This window comes from Petromyzon marinus, chromosome 10 (assembly GCF_048934315.1).
Source record: "Petromyzon marinus isolate PM22_M1 ecotype Great Lakes invasive population chromosome 10, UKy_Petmar_22M1.pri1.0, whole genome shotgun sequence".
Classification (NCBI taxonomy): Eukaryota; Metazoa; Chordata; class Hyperoartia; order Petromyzontiformes; family Petromyzontidae; genus Petromyzon; species Petromyzon marinus.
The window spans coordinates 9,625,260-9,646,771 of NC_133676.1; the positions used below are offsets into that span (position 1 = coordinate 9,625,260).

Below are 21,512 nucleotides of genomic sequence, written 5' to 3' on the forward strand. Positions count from 1 at the left end.
GGTGCTTTTCAACCGCCGAGGCGGCAGGAACTAGCGGCAAAATACTCAAGTCTCCCCCCTCCACCACATCCCCAACTCACCCCGCTGGCTAGCAACCGTCATATATCAAGCTACAAACTCCGTGTTATGAATTGCGGACATAACTCTGGGCTCGCCTTTCAGCCGAGGAATGCTCGACAGACACATCCAAGCGGAACAGCTCCAGATACTGGGCGCTTGTTGTGCATTAGCGTGACAAACAGCCGAACCGTGGTTTCTTTTGCTTGCGTTACAAAGTGCAGAGTACAATTCCCCCGCTTCTTTTCGTTGACAAGTTCGAGCTCCGCGCATTGCATTCTGTTCGTCTGTCCGCCTGTTAGCGAGCAGCGCGGGATTACCTGTGCGCCGTCAGCCACCGCCAACTCGCCAGGAACGAGCAGCGAAATTTGTGGTGGTCGTCATTTCTTGAATACTTTGCGTGTGCAGGTGTTATTACGTGTTTTATACACTGCATATATATACTGTACACATATATGACGGCCAGCTCAAACATTGTTTTGTGAGAGTATATCGCGCTGCGAATAATGTTTTTGCCTGTCTAATATTCAACGAATGTCTTGAATGAAATATCTCGCTTATAACAATTGTAATAAAATATGTGCTGATAGCAAATACAAATGTTAACTATAACAATACGACCGAGCTTATCCAGCATGTGAAGACAGACTTGACAATTTTGATTTCAAGCTTTCGTGACTGCAGGGATTCATATTCTTGCTTCTTCTACGTGACTTTACCGAAAGAACCAAGAATATAGACTTGACAATGTTTTAACAAGGAGTCACTTACTTGTCAATATTCTTGGGAAGGAATAACACAGTATATACAACCTTGTTATTCTTTAACATTGAATGATCGCCATTTAGTAATGCTCTTATACATATGCCATACAATAATAATATAAATGACGTCTTTTCCCCATGCAAAAAATATCAATGTTTGCGTATACATTTTAAAATCCATGATCAACTTGGTTTAACCGCAATCATACATTATACATAAATATGTATCATAGCGCATGGATGGCATTTGCTTTGCATGTACAATATCAGCTTGGGGTTGATGGAAAAAAATATATACACAGCTTGGAAAACTAAATCCCAAAAGGTCATCAGACCAACAAAACATCGAAGACCAACAAAACAATTACAAACCAGGACTCCTGTGCTGAGGAGCCACATAGAGTGTTTCTCACGCAGGACACCCCGGGACCGCAGCCTTTGCAATTGATCCCAACTGCTGCATAAGCATCATCACCCCGACCATCTCCACGTGGAGGCAGCCGACACCCCTAAAATCAAACTGACACTGATGTGCCTTCCCCTTCCCAATCGACATCAGTGCAGGACCGACAAATTAAGTTACGCGTGGTTTTAAGCCCGTGGAATTCTTCCACCGGACCGTAGCGATGCCACCAACTCAATGCTGGGCGGCAACGCAGAGCGCAACGGCGGACAGATGCGCACGTAATTATTACACGACATACTTGGGGCGAATGTTCCCAAGCGTGCCAACACAGTTCACGTACCTGTAAGGGTTAGATCATCAGTTAACAATGCTCGCTCTAATGCACCGGACGACTTTCCTGCAACGTAAGAAACCACTGCACAGCTGTCAGCAAAAAAATATCTTGCAGCAGCGGCTGCTGCAGGAGCAGCAACAGCAGCCCCGGGACCAACGACCTAGCAGCTGGTCCATCTCCAAACATTCCATCACTTTCCTCCTAAGGATAGCCACTCTGCTAGACGCACGAGCCAGCCTTGCGTTTACTGCACCTTGGCGGAGAGGCACGACGGGTAGTAGTAGGCGGTGTACTGGGGGAACATCGGTTGCTGCTCCAAGCGCTTTCCCATGAAGTCGGCGGGACACATTTGGCGGTTTCCCGCTTGTGGGAACTAATCGCCTCGCCGGAGCTCTGGAAACGCTCGCTCGTCGCTCGCGGAATACAGCGGCGTGGTCGGCTGCTGTCACACGCGCACGTGTACGCGTGCGTTCTATCTGTCTGGCTTGTGTCGTCTCTCACTCACGCGCGCGCGCGCTCGCTCGCTCGCTCTAGCCCAATTTGGTCTCTCTGCTGCCACGCCTGCTTGAGCGCGGGCAGACGAGGATAGGCTGCGATCGGCAGCTTAAGCGGGAACTTCCTCGATTTCCGAACCCTCCCCTCGCAGCGTCCACTCCGGTGAACGCAGCGCACGCGCGCACGCCAGCGTGTGCGTGCAATCCCCAGTGCCCCCTCTGCTGTTCCGTTACAACCGAGTTATAATGAAGCGAGCCCGCCGGCTGCAAGTGCAGCTGATGCCCGCGTTGTGAGTGAAGCAAAAGGAGATGGCCCAATGTCAAACACCGAGCTTGTGCACCCACTAACAAGCCTGATTGATTGATTGCTGATTGAGCGGCTATCGAATAGCCACAGGAGCTCAGCTACAACCGTCAGGAGCACTGCTCTAATTAAATTAATGCCCCTAAAGGAGCCCGACTCATACACTGCAGACTCAAAAAATTAAGTGGAATGGAGTACAGCAATATAGAACTTATGCTTGCTCTGTGCATAAAATAAAGTTGTTGTTTTTTAAGCATAAAACTCGATTTTTTTTCCTCTCTTCCCTTTGGCTCAAAGGTCAAAGAGTTCACGTTTCCAAAAGGGGCCGCATATTGCGTGGTGCCCTCGAGTTGACACTGGCACAGAGTTTCGACAAGGGGTGGATATGATCGCTTCTGTGGCTTCTGGAGCTGCCTGTTCATCTGCAGCAGGGACACATGCAGTCGGAGAGGGGAGGACTAGGACAAGTCAGCTGGATCAATTGATGCTGTACTCTTCGACGGTTCTGGCAAAACCCTGGCTGAGTGTTGTTAGCTTTTGCACATAATGGAATTTTTTAATAAGTGCCAGTAACAGCAATTTCCTCATTAGGATAAATTATAAGCCGCAGCCCACGTCAGTTGCTGGATGGTATGTAAATATGGCATGTAAAAGTAAAGCTGCGAAAATGTAGTGAGTGAAAAAAATTCCATACTTAAAAAATCCTGCATAAATTATATTGTGACAATTTAATGCACCACTAAGATTAATCATTCGCTAATGCATGTGCTAAATCTGACAACACTAGAAATGTCATTTTTTCTCAAAAGATTTATGATAGGGGGGAGTAGTGGCACAGTGGTTAACGCAGTGTGCTATTAACTACGACTAACATTGAGGGGAGATTCTAGCCGAACCAGTCCTGTGCATCTGTTCACCAACCTGCACTCACCATCATGGTGGAGAAAAGTTGAATTTCCCCCGTGACTGACACAGCATGGAGAGGTCTTCATCCAGCAGTGGATTAACAAATGGCCATAATGTATTATGTAGTATACTGTGAATACATAATAATATAGAATACTTAATTATTCAACTGAAAATTTTACTTCTTCCGAACATCTGTTTTTATGGAGCGATTACATAAAAGAATGAGTGAATTGAAGTTGAAAAGTTTCTACATTGAAAACTAGAGAATCGAGCGTAAGCCTGTGTTAAAATGTAATACCCTGCTTGTATGAACCCTTTTTGACTGATCCTCATCTATAAACCACGCTCCTCTGAAGGACAAAAAACCATTATGGCCATTGTCATTAGCAAACACCGCATTTCGTCCTGATGTATATATAAACTAATGTTTAAGCAAGGGAAATGACCCATATTCATGCTAGAGTTTCATTTTTTTACTGCTATATCATAAACCGGTACATTATGGCGAGTTAATTTTATACATGCAAAGATAAGCTCAACAAAGACAAAGATTATATGTGAAGTAAATGAGAGTCATGTGTCTAGACTTTTATCGACTGAGCCAAAAGTAAATCAATGTTAAATTGCGCCGAAACAATTAGCAAATACTTTTCTTTTCATATTCTACATCCTCAGTATACGCGGAGCGTTCAAGAATATGAAGTTAATTGTTGTTTACGCAGCACACACACACACACGCTTTCACTGACATCTGCAAAATTTCACAGGTGCAATTTAAATTCTAAATTCTGCAGTGTACCCCATTTCAGTGCAGATTATATTTATCACGCTTGTGTACACAGGAAAGGCCCTCGCTGACTCTCAACTCTTTTTTTGCTGAGAAGATCCTGCCAAGTCTCCGCAGCGAGGGGGGCGATGTTGCTCCGTGTATTCCCAATTGAGTCATTTGCGGGCAAAATTTTTCATCATCGGGATGTACATTGCGTGCTTTATTTCTTTTTAGCTTCGCGAAGAAGCCAAAGATCCTCAAGAAAAACACATTCAAAACTGAGGCAGAACATACGAAAAAAAACTCCCCACAGAAAGACATTCCGAGTCAGGGAATCGAAACTGGGGACCTCCTTACTGTCAGGCACGAGTGTTACCACTGCACCACTCTGCCTAACCCCAAACCCCCTTCCTATCCTCACCCCGCTCCGACCCCTTTCATCGACACACACAGACCGGCATGGTGAAGTACAGTGAAGACAGCTCCCCATGACTCACAAGGCATGGGGATGCCTTCATCTAGCTGTGGATTGACAAAGCGCTGTAAATTAGCATTCTTATTATGCTTGACACCAAAATATGGATAAATGCAGGGTTACTATTACGGAATGCGTGGAATTTGTGCCGTATGCTACGGCAACCGATTTAGCAAACTCCACATCGATTCGTTCCACATCTGATTTGCATTGAAACTCACCATTTATTAATGGCGTTTTATGTCATGCAAAGCAATTGCATGTGCAGGATGGTAATGCAGATATTTTTACATTTTACTTACTGTTTCATTTACATCTTTCCCGGGACCAAGAATACTAATTTCTGCTTTCATGTTGCGGTTCATGAGATAATGGTAAACATTTGTCACAACAGTCCGACACTAATCAGGCTCAGAGAACAGAGAGAAAAAAAGGGAGCTATTGAACCTGGGACCATGCTCCTGCAATAATAATAAAACATTGTCACAAGTGCCGCACGATTGTGCAAGGCAGTCACATGAGGGCCCTGCTATCTCGGGAAGAGTCTGGAAAGGATGGGTCCTGCCGGGAACTGGCACTGATGGATGAGATGCTTTGTTATGCTGGGACTTGCACTAAGAGCGAATTTTCAGCATTCGCTTAAACACTCACCTATGAGCGCATGTGCGTGCACGCGTGTGCAACGCGTGCACGCGTTGCACACGCGAATCTTTGCAGTGACAAAAAAAATATTTGTTGCCACGTCTTCGCGAAAATAAAATTCAAATAAAACCTGCACCCCCATTGGTTGCATTGCACTGTGCAGACATGCATGCAACACACGCATTATTTACGGCTTATGACGGAACATGCAAACGTGGATTTGTGGCATTGTATTAAACTGCAGCAGCGTGTTACAATATATCTAAACCAAACATTAAAAATACGGTCGGAAGCACGTCGTAACACGGCTATTTGTTTTCTGAAATGGTCTAAACAGAAAAACTAAAATGTATTAGTGGACCTAACAATTCGAAATGAAAGTTCCTTGACTTCCTAATGCATATAAATAGTAGGGTAACGAGGCTGCTGGATTGAGGAGGGAAAATAATAACGTAAAACAATATATTCTAGTTTGAAGCTCCTTCTGGGAGGCTGTAAAACATGTAGTCTGACAGCAGAAATAGCTAATTAAATACGGTCACAGCCCCCCCTTTTGAACGTACCGTGCAGCCTTGCCTTCCAATTACCCAGGCTGCCTTATGGTTCTCCATCTTGGCCCGGTCCCCCGGGCACAGGATTAAAGTGGCTCGCTGGAGGAAGACGCTCATTTCTGTAGTTTTGCAGCCGCTTCCGGGGCAACAGCCACTTTAGGTAGCCCGGCCCAGCGCATAAGCACCTTCTTTATTATTACAATGAAACGCAAGGCCATTTCCCCTTATACCGTGTCAAAACACCGCGTACTCGTATCGCCTGATGATGCACAATCGCGACGGGGCAATGCACAATGAGGGAGAGGCGAGGAAACAATTTGATGCAAACACATATATCTAGAGATATACACCAAGATATCATTATATATAGACGTATAGGCAGACACAAATATGATTCTGACGTGTATCTGATGTGGCTCAGTACACACACATATCACTCTACTCCCCGCTGACATGCTCTCCGCTCCAGTAACCGAGGCCTTCGTTCTAAACCCTCCCCAGCCTCTGCTCAATCTAAGGTCGCTCCTTCGCTGCTGCTGCTACCTTTATATTCCAAAATTCCCCCCCCCCCCCGGCCATCCATGTTGTTGACTCACTGGCCCCGTTCAAGTCTCGGCTTAATATATTTCCCTTCAGAAAATGACTGATCGCTATAATAAACATATATATGGATGTGCATTAGAACGTGTATGATCAGTCAATGAGGTTTATTCATAAACAAAACCATTTAATCGACTACTTTTTATGATTGATTAATTGGGTCTCTTTAAAAATTATGGGCACTCCGATTTACTTCCAACTGAAGGCAGGAAACCCCTACGAACCACGCCAGAAGTTGCACAGGTGCTAAAGCTGATTACGTCACCAAAACCTACCCATCACCTACCATTCAACACCCCACGTGGCAATAGCGGTGATACATTTTTTCCAACGATTTCAATGTAATCCGATTAGTCTAGTCATCGAACCAATAAATGGTGGAGTAATCTATCAGTTAAATGTACACATTCTATCTGTTTCCGAAAGTGCTCTACGATGTGTATGTCCTACTTTCTGTACAGTGTCTTGAGATGCAGTTGCATTTTGACACTATATAGATGCACATTTTTATTATTAATTATACTATATGCCAATCACCCACTAACTCATTCCTTTGTCCAGTCATTCGTTCAGGTGTTGGTTCATTTCGACGTGTAGCAGAACATGCACCGCTTCATTTGTCCTCTCATGAATTCGGCAATTCGTTTTGGACCAAGCAGATATGAAATACAAAAGCAACTGGAGTAAAATAATTTTTACAAAAATCAATCTCGAGTAATAGAGAAGATATACGGTGGGTCTTTAGTCTATATCTGAAACCACGGAGAAGGGATCCGGCAAACTCAACATCAGGTGGAAGGCTATTCCAAACTGTTGTGGGAGCAGCATATCAGAGGAGCGGCTTCCTGTCATTCAGAGATTGATAAGAGATTAATAGAGAAGGGAGTTTTTTGCTGTGGCCGTTGAAGCTGGAGGGAGAGTGGAGGGAAATTGTGAGAGGAATTGAAGAAGGGGATTAATAATTATTGAAGGGAACTGGTTAGCACGTTTGAAAAAAAAGAAAAAAATATGTGCAGACTCAGTTCTGCTTAACTATGATGTATTTTACATGTTTCTGTAATGCTAAGGTGCAATACCTTTGCGTAAAAATACAGCATTGTCTTAAATGGTATGGGAAAAGTTAAAATTTCACATTAAAATGTTGTATAATGTGTTTTCATCGTAACGACTTCACAAATTCGGAATTCACATTGGTTGCTGTACTCTTGGAGACAGAATTCCCCAAAGTGTTCACAACAAGCCTAATTGAAATTTGTGAAGCAGAAAAAGGCCAAAATTTTCCAATTCACGATGCCTTTTTTTAACTACTGCCATCAATTTATTTGGCCAGTGCATGCGAAACACTATTATAGCTGACAAACTACGACCTAACAATTCTACGGTATAATTTCAGCTCCAATAGTTGTGATGACCGATCAATCAATCAATTAAATATTATGAACCTACAATCGTCTCTCAAAAGCCACTGGAAATACGGGGCCCTATTAATGATGGTTTGGAATTCCAGGAGGAATTCTTGACATGCGTTCTCGAAGCAAGTGAAGGGCACATGTGCTATTGATGTAGAGAATCATCCTGTGTATTCAAACACAGAGACACCTTTATTGAATCATGTTTACCTCTGGGAGTACCTCCGCCTGCACAATTGTAAGCATCAGGCGAATTCGCGAAGCTGTTGTGAATTTCCTTCGCCTGAAGTCAAACGCACCGCTTTCAGTCTTTGTGGCGAGCAAATGTATCTGCTGCCTGCTAAGTGCAACTGCACACTGGTTTTCCCATCAGTGAGACAAGTACAGTTATGCTATTACATAGGTCATTATACACAGCAAGTCACTTAATCTCGATGCCTTATTCCCCTTTTATGTGATTTACCCTAAAAATCCACTGCAGTCGCGTTTGACGTCACAGCAAAATAAAAAGACTCCTATCTCCCCATGCATCCCCAGCCACTCATCCCCCTTTCGCACGATGAAATTACGCGAATGAACGAAAGCACACGGGACAGCTTCGTGATTTCAAACTTAAATTGCAGGTGTTCAAAACCAGAGTGGTATCATAGATTATACAACACGGCCAGACAGCTTGGCTGTTAGTTATTATTTGTCGGCGCTGCCTTGAACTGATCACTTAATGGAACGCTACCGCATTTGGTTTAGCACAGTGAGAGAGAATTTGATTCTGAATGAGAAGAATGCATTGTGCGTGCGGGGGTCACCTGAGAATACCAATTTATCCACGTCCACCGGGTGAAGTGACAAATGATCAGAAAATACAATATCAGAAAACGCACCGCGTAAGATTTCCACTGACGCCCCTGGTGTTGCCGCTCTCAAATCACACGAGGCGCTTGTGTTCGCGCTTTGCATTCATAGCGACGGTACAATTGAAAGAGAGAGAGAGAGAAAAAAAATGTTACCGTTAAAAAAATCCCTCCAACACAATTCATGAATATACTGAATAATTTAACCACAATTCCAAAAAAGAAACGAGGATTTTTTTTTTAGGTCACCCAGAGCTGCCAGCATAAACATGTGCAGTTTAGAGCCAGAGTATTTGGTTAGGGCATAGTTTTAAATGTTTGCGGCGGCATTTCTTATGATAAGAAACAGACGTCTCGCCCAAGCAAGTGGGGTGCAGGGAGAAAGGGCATGGAGACCTTGTATGATCTGGCTGATGTTGGACTGTTCAGCTGCTTCATATAAACAATTAGGCTCCAGTTAATGCGCTCGCGATTTACGACGACCCCTGCTTACAGAATTACTACAGAAGCGCTCTTTATTGCCTGAGATCTGTGTTGTATTCCAAAGGGATGTTCTATACGGTCCTCTTAAGCAAGAATCAAAAAGACGTAAATGAGGCCCTTGAAGTAAGTGGATTCTCCGATGCCTTCTCATTCTTTAAGCATCACAATTGTCTGGGGAGTATAGCAATAGCTAAATGACACTGGCTATCACAAGGCGGAGGCTGCTTTTAAGATCTTGCTGCTAGGCAAAATGTTAATCTAATGTTAATACAGCCGATTTATACACCCTTCAAACCTTTCCGACTGTTCAGCCTTGTACGTATTGTGGATATAACACAAGGAACAGAGAGCCCCAATGCCACCTTTTTAGGACACCTTAGAGTAATTGCTGTTAGCGAACACCTATGACAACCGACGTCAGAAACAACCAACATTTATCTACAGACCACAAGTGATGGGCGTACTGCACTAGACAGAAACTCTATATCGGATGACTGCACATCTGGTATTTATAAATCAATGTAAGAGATATACATATTCCAATAATAATAATCATTATGATTATTCATTTACAGCCCTGTGGGAATCCACTGCTAGAAGAAGACCTCCCCATGCCTTGTTGGCCACGGGTGTGGTGTGACTGTGCTTCACCACGCTAATCAGTTTGGGTTGTGGGTGGGGGGCATCTCAGGTGTGGGGCACCCAAGATCAGTTGAACACCTCTAGAAGGGTTTCGCGACCAATAAGATCCATAATAGAGAGGTTTTTTTTAAGGGTTAGATAGCGTAAATATAAATGCGTCGTTAAACCCGCCACCAGTCAACGCAGCCAATTAGTAAGGTTTGTCACGTAAACAAAACATGCCAATTTGTTACTAGTTACAGCACATCAGTGTGTTGGAAAGTAAACCCACAACATTTACAATTCGAGTATGATGTTTCGCCAGTAACTATAACTAGCATCAGCAGGCGACAGCCAGAGTTTAAATATCACTCGCCACGCATCTAAGCAATCGCTGGGAATTCAAATTTAGGTTTCAAGGTTCACAGCACCACTCCACCATATAGATGCCTATAATTTGTATCAATTACCTCCATTGTACATATGGCCATGACTAGGATTTGGATTAGAGATATCATATTATGAGCGATTACTGCTCATCATGTAATGGTGCATCAAATAATCAATTAAAATATACCATTACATTCATGATAGGTGGATTAAATAATTCGTCAGAGAATTGAATATACGATTTTCGCAATTGTTACGCGAATGTCACATGGGGCTAATGGAGTGGATAAAACTGTTACAAAAAAAATCAAGAGAGACAATGAAAATAAGACAATAGAAATTTGATTATTGAGTTTAATTTATCATCATTAGCCACGATCAATCCACTGATGGATAAAGGCTTCCTAAAGCTGCTGCCATCTCTCACAATCTCGCATAGCACCTGCACCTTTACTTACATATGCGCTGATTTCATTACTCCATCTCGTCAGTCAACGTAGTACTCTCGGATGCATTCTATTCCTTTGCTAGACTTGAATGGCCATCCCGGAATTGTGACAATTCAGTGAATCACTGCGGGGGTGAATCTACATGCCCGCTTACTTCCATGATGCTAAGACTAGTCATTAATGTACGTCGAAAAATATGTAAACACACATCACATGTTTTCACGTAGGTGATTCTTGAAAAAAAAAATCCTTTTCCACATTCATAAATTATAGAAGTCAAATACACATGACCCAGCAGACTGCACTTCCTGCAGAAGGCCTGTGCTTATATAGCACTATCGCTACAAGGATTAAGCTGTCAATTATAATGGACTTGGGTGCAGCTGAGCTATTTGCCTGGCTGGAAATATCTCCGACTCGGAGACACTTTACAGGGGATTAAGTACATAATGTTTTTTTCTCTCTCCCCCTATACTTCTTTTAAGCCCGATTAAAGCATTTCTCCGTGGGTATTCACAAGACTACGTGTTCCTTAAATATCGCGCTAATTTTTTGAGGACACACAAGGATCTGAGAAATCGAGGTCTCAATGCCGCGTCCTGTCCGCACTCACACCCGGTTGATTTAGTGCTCGGTAAGCACTTATGCCCCCACCGTGTAAAATCACTTATTGGTGCGAAAATGCCATGCGGCTGGTAGTGACACTTGCGCATGACATCTGTTAAACATCAACTGCTAAGTAGATGTTAGACGTAGGCAGCCCTGCAGAGATGTTTTTCACAGTAGCTTAATTATGGGCTACATTTAAGCATCTGTGAGCCGTAATTCTCGCTTCCACTTCTATCAATTTGCCATTACCACCGATTTGTTAATTTCGCATAAAAAGTTCGGCTGTTTGCAGTTTAGCAACACGATGAGCACACTGCGTTGTGGCGGTTTAGAACGAACCGTTTGTATTTAAGGAACGAAGAGCCTTGTGTCATATTATAATTATTCAGAATACTAATAATGTTAAATAACACAACATTTTAACAGTCGTTGGACTATCATCCAAAAACATTGCTTAGATAGTGCAACATTACCATATCCTAGAGACGGCTGGTATCAGATGATCAATGCATGTGGATGTGACACAATGGAAGATCAACACACAATAGATCCGCCAGGAGGCAAGGTAATGCATTGGGGAAATGTAAAAAAGGACTGCTGGCATAAGTTGTTCCAACAAACAAAAACGTAACGCTCAGCGATATCTCAGCATTACACGAGCAGCGTACACATTTCTAAAACAATACATGACTGGGAATATGTTTTAAGTATAAATGAACACCCTCACGCATGAGACAAATATATTATGATGTCTTGGACCGTGCCCAAACATAGTTTTTTATTCTTTTGCTATAAATGCCACACCACACATTTTAATGCAAAGCACACTACATGAGAAAACATTTGATTTCTAAAATAACATCTCTCTTGTAATGTGAACAACAAAAAAATTGCATATTTCAGAAAACAAATACAGTAATGAGCATTGTTGCGCAATGTATATATTTTTTTCATCTGGGAAATACTCGTTTCAGCACTGAGGAATCTTCCCATCGCAAAGTTTAACATTGCAATTTTCATCCCACGCTGAAAATTGCTAAGTGGACTTGCAGTCTTCTTAACTGCTCCCCAAATGTCACGATTAAACAACGATAAATGTACATGGGGTCCATATATGTCTACCCTGCCAAGGAATATATGACCCCGTATTTATGAGCTTTCGTCAATAAATCCAGCAGCAGAAAATTGGACTTTTAATGTTGAAATCGAAATGGCTCGAAAACGATGTCAATCATTAGTATGGAGAAGAAAGCTAATGTGTGCATTTTTTAAAAATGTACTAAACGCATTCATTCATATTTTAAATTAAATCTTTCTTTTCACCGTCATGATTTTCATGTTCATATCTATGCATCAATAAATAAAGCTAGTGATTTAATAATCAACTATATTTTTTTTCGTCACCATGTGCTCTCGAGTGTAAAATATCCACATTTTTAACGAGAGTCTGCCATCACACACTTGGCCATACCACACACCAATGTGTCGCCACAACAAAAAATATCGCTAGCACTCAGTAGATTTTTGCAATTGTGCTGTATAAGGGCGCCGCAGTGGTGAGATGTTATCTCCCTCGTCTGGTACGCAGGAATTCGTGGATTCGATCCCGACCCTGACGACGCCTGTACTTGTGAAGTTCGCGTGTCCTCTCTCCCAGTTGTCGCGTGGATCTTTCTCCAGGTCCTCCGGTTTTTCTTTCCACATTTAGAAACATGCGTTTAGATTCTTTGGCTGTGACTATAAATCCCACAAATGATAGCAACCACTTCGATGAGCTACAATGTGTGGCAGGGTCACCTCTGTGAAAAAGAGCTAAAAGCTCAGAGGGCTTTTCCTGGTAAATTAAATAGTTTAGTTGAGTATAGTTCAGTCCAATGTGTTACGGGGTTGTTTCATGTGTTATTTGTCACGGTGTCTGATGTTTCGCTCCGCGTGATAGGAGCTTATTCAGGAAGCGTGCGTTATGCACAGGTGAAAACCGTACACCGGAGATAAAAAAAACTGCGCACAGCAGCATCAAATGACGCACGACAAGCCTCAACTTGACCTCCACAAACGCATAATTGCGAGCACATTCATCAAGCAAGCACGCGGATTGGGTCCTCGCACACCTTTAACCGTCTTTCCTTGCTCATTTTTAAAGAGACAATAATACATTTCAATGCAAATTTTCCTCCTTAACCTCAATTTGCCTTGGCATTGCACGGGTAAGAATTACAAAGTGGGCCTCCGAGCCGCAGAACGGCAAAAGAAAAATTATCTCACCTTTGAATTCGTTACCTCTCGTCGTTTTCTCAAAAATTGGTAACAGAGGCACTGCACAAAAATCAGGACATGTATTTGTCTTCTTGTTGGAAGTCAGAGTTTCCACTTTTGCATGGTGCTTGGCTACTTGGATTTTCTGTCTCCAAGTGCTTCTATTCTGTGCCTATTCTCGAGTCACAGCCACTGTCTTCACATCTCGTTCCACCGAATCCTCCCCTCTCACCCTTGGTCTGCCTCTCCTCCTTCTACCCTGCACTGGAAGCATCTCCATAGCACTTACGAATTGCACCTCCTTTGTCTCTTCTCAACACGTGCCCAAACCATGTACGCCTTGCTTCTCTTACATTCTTGAGAATAAGTCACGCCCGTTCATGGCTTTGACTTCTCAGTTCCACCTACTTTCCCTTTGAGATATTCCCAAGAGCCACCACGGCATTCTCATCTCTGCCCTTTCAAGCAATCTGCCTTTTTCTTGGTTCTTTCGGTAAAGTCACGTAGAATGAGCTTGTCTTCCGGACAGACCTGTCTCTTCACCTGAAGAAGGCCACTTGTGTTGTGGCCGAAACGTCGTGAGAATTTTATTGTCTTATTTTATTTTATTATTTTATTCCCATTCTACGTGACTTTACCGAAAGAACCAAGAAGATGAATCCTTGCAGTCACGAAAGCTTTAAATCGAAATCTGTCTTTTTTTATTCCTCGGTGCCCACGTCTCTGGCCCACATAACAGCACTGGTCGTATCACTTTTCTATACATTTCCAGGACATTTCTGAACAAATTTATATTATATGTGTGGATTTACCTACTGGGTATCTTGAGAACTGAACAGTTGACGTGGGCCGCGTTTTTTTTTATACCTTTGAAGGCCTCGTGGGTCTTTTAATTAGGCAAATTTTGGAATTACATTGTTAAGAGTACAGATGACATACTCGTTGGTTCTATTCGGTAAAGTCACGTAGGTAAAAAAAAAGAGTATGGATCCTTGCAGTCACGAAAGCTTCAAATCTAGTACAGATGACCTTTAAAACTTAATGTCAGCCACATTTCATTTGGGACATGCAGAACAAACTCGCAGTCCTAGGCTTGAGGCAATTTACAGAGAACCCTAATAATGACTTGATGAAACAACACATTATTTGGTTATGCTGCGTTGGCAGTGGTGCACGAGGAGCATTACTGTAACAACAAAGAACTCAGCACACTCGTCAACAACACTGCCATAAAAGGGCCATTGCTTGATAGGGCCGATTATATATGTTTTCTTTTAAGGCAGTGTTGTTGGTTAAAAAAAATAGGCTAATTAAAAGTAATGGCAGGTCTTTTTTTATGCCATTGCCAACAAGGGAGATCTAAATCCTTCGGCCGACTGACCTTCACATTTAAATGACAATAAAAAAATTTGCGATACTGCATCAGCAGTGGTGCAGTCGCAAAAACATCAAAAGCTATGGAGATGGGCCATTGCCGGAAATGTCACCTACTATATATATTTTCTTCATGGTGGTGTTATTGAGGAATGTGTGAAGTCTTTATTCACGTATAAGTTCACTGAAGAAGCAGTAACTACATAAAGAAGATGCACGTGGGTTTTAATAACCCAAAATGTATCCTATATTGAAAAATGTTCTACACACGATACAAAAAAAACTAATTTTATGGGGCATAGACAACAAATGGGGTTAAATGAACTCAGGTCGCTGGGATAATAGTGCAGTGCATTAAACACCACACACTCTATGCACAAAGCTTCCGTAGGGTATTATAGACTGTTGGGTCAAGTGTTGTTAGCGAGCGCCTATTAAGGCTATCGCAGTGCACTTACGGGTGTGACTAGAACCATGCCCAGCTACCTTTGTATCCAACAGTGCTAATTTTAAACAACACGCCAGGTACTCATTTGAGGATAAGTTCCACCTAGAGGAGACCCAGGACTGATTTAGATATCACTCACCACTGATGTTAGTCGTGGCCGAAAATTGAACTCACGTCACTGGGTTCATACCGCGGTGGAATAACAGCACCCACCATCTTTCCCCCTTGTCTACATAATAGGACAGTATGGTGAACCACACAGAACAAATGTTGACTTTAAACTTTTCGTGACTGCAGGAATTCATATTCTTTGGTTATTTCAGTAAAGTCACGTAGGTAGAAGAAAATAATACAAATATAGTGAGTAAAACTAAAAATAATACTGTAGCCTGGTTCTTAATCGGAGTGAGTGTACTGGCAGTCTATAATGTAGACTGTAGCCTGGTTATTAAGTTTGGTGAGTGTACTGGCAGTCTATAATGTAGACTGTAGCCTGGTTATTAAGTTTGGTGAGTGTACTGGCAGTCTATAATGTAGACTGTAGCCTAGTTATTAAGTTTGGTGAGTGTACTGGCAGTCTATAATGTAGACAACCTCGGTGAGCGTACTAGCAGTCTAAAATGTAGACTGTAGCCTGGTTCTCGAAAAGTCGTGGCTTTTTCATTTCAGACTACATTCTACATTATAGACTGCCAGTACACTCACCGAGGTTAAGAACCAGGCTGCAGTCTACATTATAGACTGCCAGTACACTCACTCCGATTAAAAACCAGGCTACAGTATTATTTTTTCCTTTTTTTATCATTTTTATTCACTTTCTTTTTAAAAATAAATTCTATCTACGTGACTTTACCGATAGAACCAAAGACCAACTTAATGATGATGAGTCACGAACAATAGTTCTTTATTTGTATTCCATTTTGAATGTTACTTGGCTTATACTCCATTGAGGTAAGTAGATATCCCTAATTTCAACCAGGTGAGAGGCTATTCAGACAAGTCTCTTTTTAAAGCGAGACGTGACATACAAAAGAACATCAAACAATTTCCACAATGGCTTGTATTTGAAAGCAATTGTAGAACAAGACAATACAACCAGATATCCAAATCTTTTTTTTTTTAGAAAATTACATTTTCAATGGTAGTGCCTGCAAAAGTTACTTAGTGAAATTGTGTAAAGTTTGAGGACCAAGGAAAGATGATAGCTCAGAAAGCACGTGTTTATCTTATGCGTTTAGCAAAAGCATTAACGATATGGATCCCTATTTTAATGTTATCGACATTTTTTGAGAAAAACTCAGTCTGGATGTCTGTGAATGTTTGTTGCTCAAATGGATATTTTTTTTTTATTAGAGTATATAAGTTTTAGCCCTAACTCAGGACCACCAACAGAAGCAGAGAGAGATTACTTTTATTTTGAGCTTTGGGACACTTTCACTTTTAACCTGCGGTAAATAATAAACTTACCCTATTAAAGAGGCAAGGCGCTCACCGATAAACATTTCCATTTCATACCGATTTAAAATATACACCGAATGCTATACTGGATATTTATACGGTGGCGGGACACCCAAGAATTTTCCCGTCATTCAGTTAACTGTCAAGAAGTGCTGCAGGTTCATAAAAATGTGGCCCATTGTTGGACGAGGGGGGATTTTTTTCTTTTTGAGAGGCTCCTGGACTGTGTTCTCCTGACTGTGTGTCTTCTATGGGAGCCGTCATGCGAAACTGACGGTCCTTTTCTGCTCGCAAATGCCAGCCATTCACCTTTCCTTTTACCTTGTCTTGGCAGGGGTCAAAAAGGAATGTGCTGAATGCTCTATACAGTTTGTGTGCCGGTCTAAAAGTGAATGATTCCTAAACTCCCAGCGTCAGCTTTAGTTATTGTTTTCGCTCTGATGTGTGACAGATGCACTAATAAGTCAAAGTGGGCAATCAAGGTGGCTGTTTCTGTTGTCGGTCTAACACTCACACCTGGCTTTTCAGAAAAGTTCCACGTTGCGAATGGGGAACCGCGAAGAAAAAGAAAACAAATACTTGTGCAAGTCGTGTGTTAGACAATGAATCAATTCGTTGATTACAATCGATTGTGTTTTTTAATGTATGTTGAACTTCTTTCGCACCGTACGTAGCCAACTGTGCTCACGATTAGTGCGCCGAATTCTGAGTGTAAGATTCTTGCAATTCACAGCTGTTGTGTATAATTAGTTCACGTGACCCCTGTCGGTGCCACAGCGTATTACAATGTAAAATTAAAAAAAATCTGATCGAAACTGTGTCGCCTGACTAAAAACGGACATACCGAGTTGGGTGATATTTGTGACGCCTTGAAAATTTGAGAAGATGCCACTGCACGTTTGGGTCAATGGAGGAACTGTTTATTGCGCGATTCTAACTTTATTTTCAAGGCATTGATTCATGAGTCACATTGTGACAACAAGTCTGGTGATAATAATACGTAAACAAACAACAAAAAAACTGATGTATTCAAAAGCAACAAAGTACTGCGATCTCATCATCATAGTAACATTGGTCCTCCCATAACCGCTAGGTCTCAAACATGGATCCTGTGTGGACGAACCTCCTCCACTCGTTGCCAGCGCACTCGTGATTGTGGCCTCCGGCTTGGGGACTGTGTCGCAGCGTGAGGCTTTATCTTGCATTAGAGAAGTGGGCATTGTGGCTCAGATTTGAGTTGGGGGGAAGGGGGGCGGGGGAATATGGCCATCCTATTCAACACACATTTATAATGCATTTAACAGTACATCACTGTTACATGTCAAAGTTCAAGCTCTAAAAATGATTGGTTACTCCTCTCGCCGCACGCTCAGCACAAAAGAGCGAACGCTGGGTGGCCGAGGCAGCCTGGCCGCCCTCCCAGGAGGCAGTCTCCTTTCAGAAGCAGCACTGATCCAGCTCTAATGGACTATGGCTTGAACAAATCTGTGTGAGTGTGTGCGTTGTGCGTTGAGCGGTTAGCGCGCTGCGCTACGAACCCGGCGACCCGAGTTCGAATCCTGCTCACGGCCATCAACAGTGACGATCATCTGAGCCGGTCCTGGGCCTCCCCGAGGTTGACTCAGCCTCAAATGAATACGTGGCACGATGTGTTAAACATCGCCACTAGGGAGACAAAGGCGGCCGGGCGTTGTGCTAGCCACCCATCCCCTCGCATGCTATGCCGGCCTTCATAGGTGTTGCTGGATTACAGCACTTGCCCCAATAGTCTATTAAGGCTATAGGGGGGATATTTGTCTTTGTGTCTGTGTATCAGGTGGGGAATGGTGGTGCAATGGTTAATGCACTGTGCGATGAACCGGGAAACTCTATCCCAACCCATAGCTAACGTCGGTGGGCAATGGTGACATAACCTATCTTGGGCCTCTCATAAGTTTACTCAGCCTTTATGAGTGCCTGGTACAAAATGTGAGCATCAATGCTGGGGAGACAAAGGTGGCCAGGTTCATGAATGGCCACACCACTTGCTCGTGCACCATGCTGACCTTAACAGGTGCTCGCTAACAGGACTTTACCAAGCAGGCTATGTAGGCATACACGGGGAACCTTTGTCTTCATGTGTACGGTGTCTGGTGGTTAATGCATCGCACTATGATTCCTGGCTATGATGCGTATTTGTAAGTGAACATGGCCACAGTCAACCTGTTCCTTAGGTCATCATTATCATCATCATCATCCACGATCGGTGTGCTGCTGGATGAAGGCCTCCCTGAGCTGTCACATCTCCCACCATGCCGTGATGTAATAATCGACCTGGTCACTACACACGAGCCGATTTCATTGCTCCATCTCTTTGGTGCACGTGCTCTTAAGACGCATTCCATTCCGTGGCTGCCACTCCATCACTAACCTAGCACATCGTGTGATATGTCCTGCTCAATACCATTTAAAAAAAACTCTTTGAATGATATAATTTACCTGGGTATGTTCTCTCAGCCATGTAATACTCTGCTATGAGATATGGACCTTAGGTCAACTCAGCTTAAACACATGAACCTGGTGGTGCCTGATCAACATGAGCATAGAAATATGGGTCGAGATAAGGGGAGCGATAAAGAGACAGTCAGCGGTTTGTGCTGACATTCTATAAGACTTAACAAAGAATCTTTCTATTCGTGCGCAATAACCTATATATCTTGTAATGGCTCACAATGTGTACATTCTCCCGGTGATGGTGAAGTAAAACGACAAAACCAGATGAAGTGTTTGCATACTGTGAATCTCGTGAAATTAAAAAAAATATATAAATATAATGTTTAGAAGCTGCGAGAATGAGTAAGTGCCCATAAAATATTCTCCACGGCAAATTCAAGTGTCTGATAAGCACAGATTGCTTCATGGCCACCTGCCCTCTCGCTCACAGTTGTTCACATTTTCAGCCCATCAACGTGTGATTTCCAATTAGCTAAACACCTTCAGTTAGCTGTGCGGAGCAATTAGCACTTTTTTTAAATTCCATTCTGCAACTCAAAATAACTACAGTAATTTCTCTACGCATTTATCACGGCGCAAATGCACTGCCCACACGTAGACACCAGAGCAATCGTCGACAAAGGAACTGTATAATGTCGCAATGTTTTCCTCTTTGTTAAGATCCACACCCAACTTCGTATGACCTTGCACAATTCAAGAAACCATATGAACTCTAATATATCGAGCTGAAATCCCAATTGGGGGTTGACTCGGCCCATTATCCCTTTGGGGTCGATAATGTAAGTAACAGTTTGTGAGGTACAGTAGTCAACAGTGGTTGTCCTCTTAGAGAGACTCAACCCCCACCACAGGAATGTGGAATTTCCACCATTGGCTAAAGGGATGTAAATAGGAGATAAGCACCACATAACCACCACCTCAATGCTCATTCGAGCAGGAAATCACTCGGGACTTTTTTTACTTCTACCTAAATTGTCCTGAATGTTGCTAGCCACGTGGCATTTTGGGCCTTTAGACTTGTGCTCAGAAACCGTGGATAAAAAAAACCCACCTGCTCTAGAGAATTAATTTGTAGAAAAAGTCCCGTGACCGATTCGTTACAAGGGGTTGTGTGGATAGACACTACAGCAGGAGGTATCTTTAAGCGTGAAGCCTCGTAAGGAATCCTGATGGCCACATTTTATCAGGTGGCTTCTCACGTGGGCATTGCCTCCACATTCCATCGCGGGCCCCATGTAGAATTCCCCGCAGACCCGAAGCAAACATTTCTCATTTAACTGACCGGCCACTCCACCAATCTCCATTCCCAGGCTTCCCAGCTATGTGTGGAAACCTGAGCCCACAAGTTGGATGACCTGAGCCAGTCCCTGGGAGTGCTACTGGAGGCCCCGTGTGGGCATTACACTGCCTGGGGTCACAGTCTCCTATGTCTCTTTGAAGTCCCGGGCAAGTGTACATTACTCTCCATATGCTGCCCACAACATACAGCTTATTTTCTGTAACTGCGCGATGCTTAGGTTTTTGTTATTTTTCATTCGTTTTTGTGACCTATCGGTCGGGGAGCAAATGTTTTGTTCAAATGAGCAGCGAGATTGTGTACAATAAAATGAAAAGTAAGCATTTGATTTAGAGGGCATTGCTGGAAAGGTTACATTTACTGAACAGCTGGCATCGTATGTTGTATTATACTTGATTGAGGCAAAACAGAATAACATTTCATTATGTGTGCCTGTTTGTGAGCGGATAAGACAATTCCATTACAATATATATTCCTTTGACCAAATTACCCAGAATGGGTACAATTTTATTGGAAGCTAAGCAGAGTTGTACTTGGGCAGTGCTTGGATTGGTGACCACCATGCATAACAGGTGTTACAGGCTGTGGGGTTATGTTGTTGGCATCAGATGAAAAGGCAATTATTGTACAGTACTCATATTATTCCATGTTATATGTTACCGACCTTCCCCAACCCACGGTGACCAGTCTTGTGAAGTATGGTAAAAAAAAATATCCACACAATCCGCACAGCATGGGGAAGTTCTCAACCAGCATAAAAAAAAACTGACAAAGGGCTTTTCCATAATAGATCTGTTTTTTTGGGTTATTTAAAAAAAACCTCTTATGGCTTTTCTACTACTACTGTACTCAAATATGTCCCCGTACGTATATGGACAGACCTGTATGTGACTGTTATGCTTTGTCTTTAAATAATGTAGAGTACGTATGTATGTGTGAATAGTGACAATTGTTTGTGCTATACACCACTCCGGTATCCGTAGGAATCGATTGTTTTTAATCTGGATACATCGCTGTGAGTTCAAGCGCGTGAATTTGTTGGCAATCACAGCTCGCGAACTGAGATTCC

At 42.7% G+C, this 21,512-nt stretch overlaps 1 protein-coding gene across 11 annotated transcripts in view; it reads right to left on the reverse strand.

Moving 5' to 3' along the window:
• The window catches only part of LOC116940948 (RNA-binding motif, single-stranded-interacting protein 1-like), a 290,259-nt gene that overhangs the window by 125,441 nt on the left and 143,306 nt on the right, over positions 1-21,512 (reverse strand). Inside the window, exon 1 of one of the 11 annotated variants that reach the window (XM_032951377.2) lies at positions 1,815-2,207. The exons of the other annotated variants lie outside the window; for them this stretch is intronic. Within the exon in view, the coding sequence (XP_032807268.1) occupies positions 1,815-1,910 (96 nt within the window). The 5' untranslated portion in view covers positions 1,911-2,207. Of the gene's footprint in view, positions 1-1,814; positions 2,208-21,512 lie in introns of those variants that run through there. 11 annotated transcript variants of the gene reach the window in all.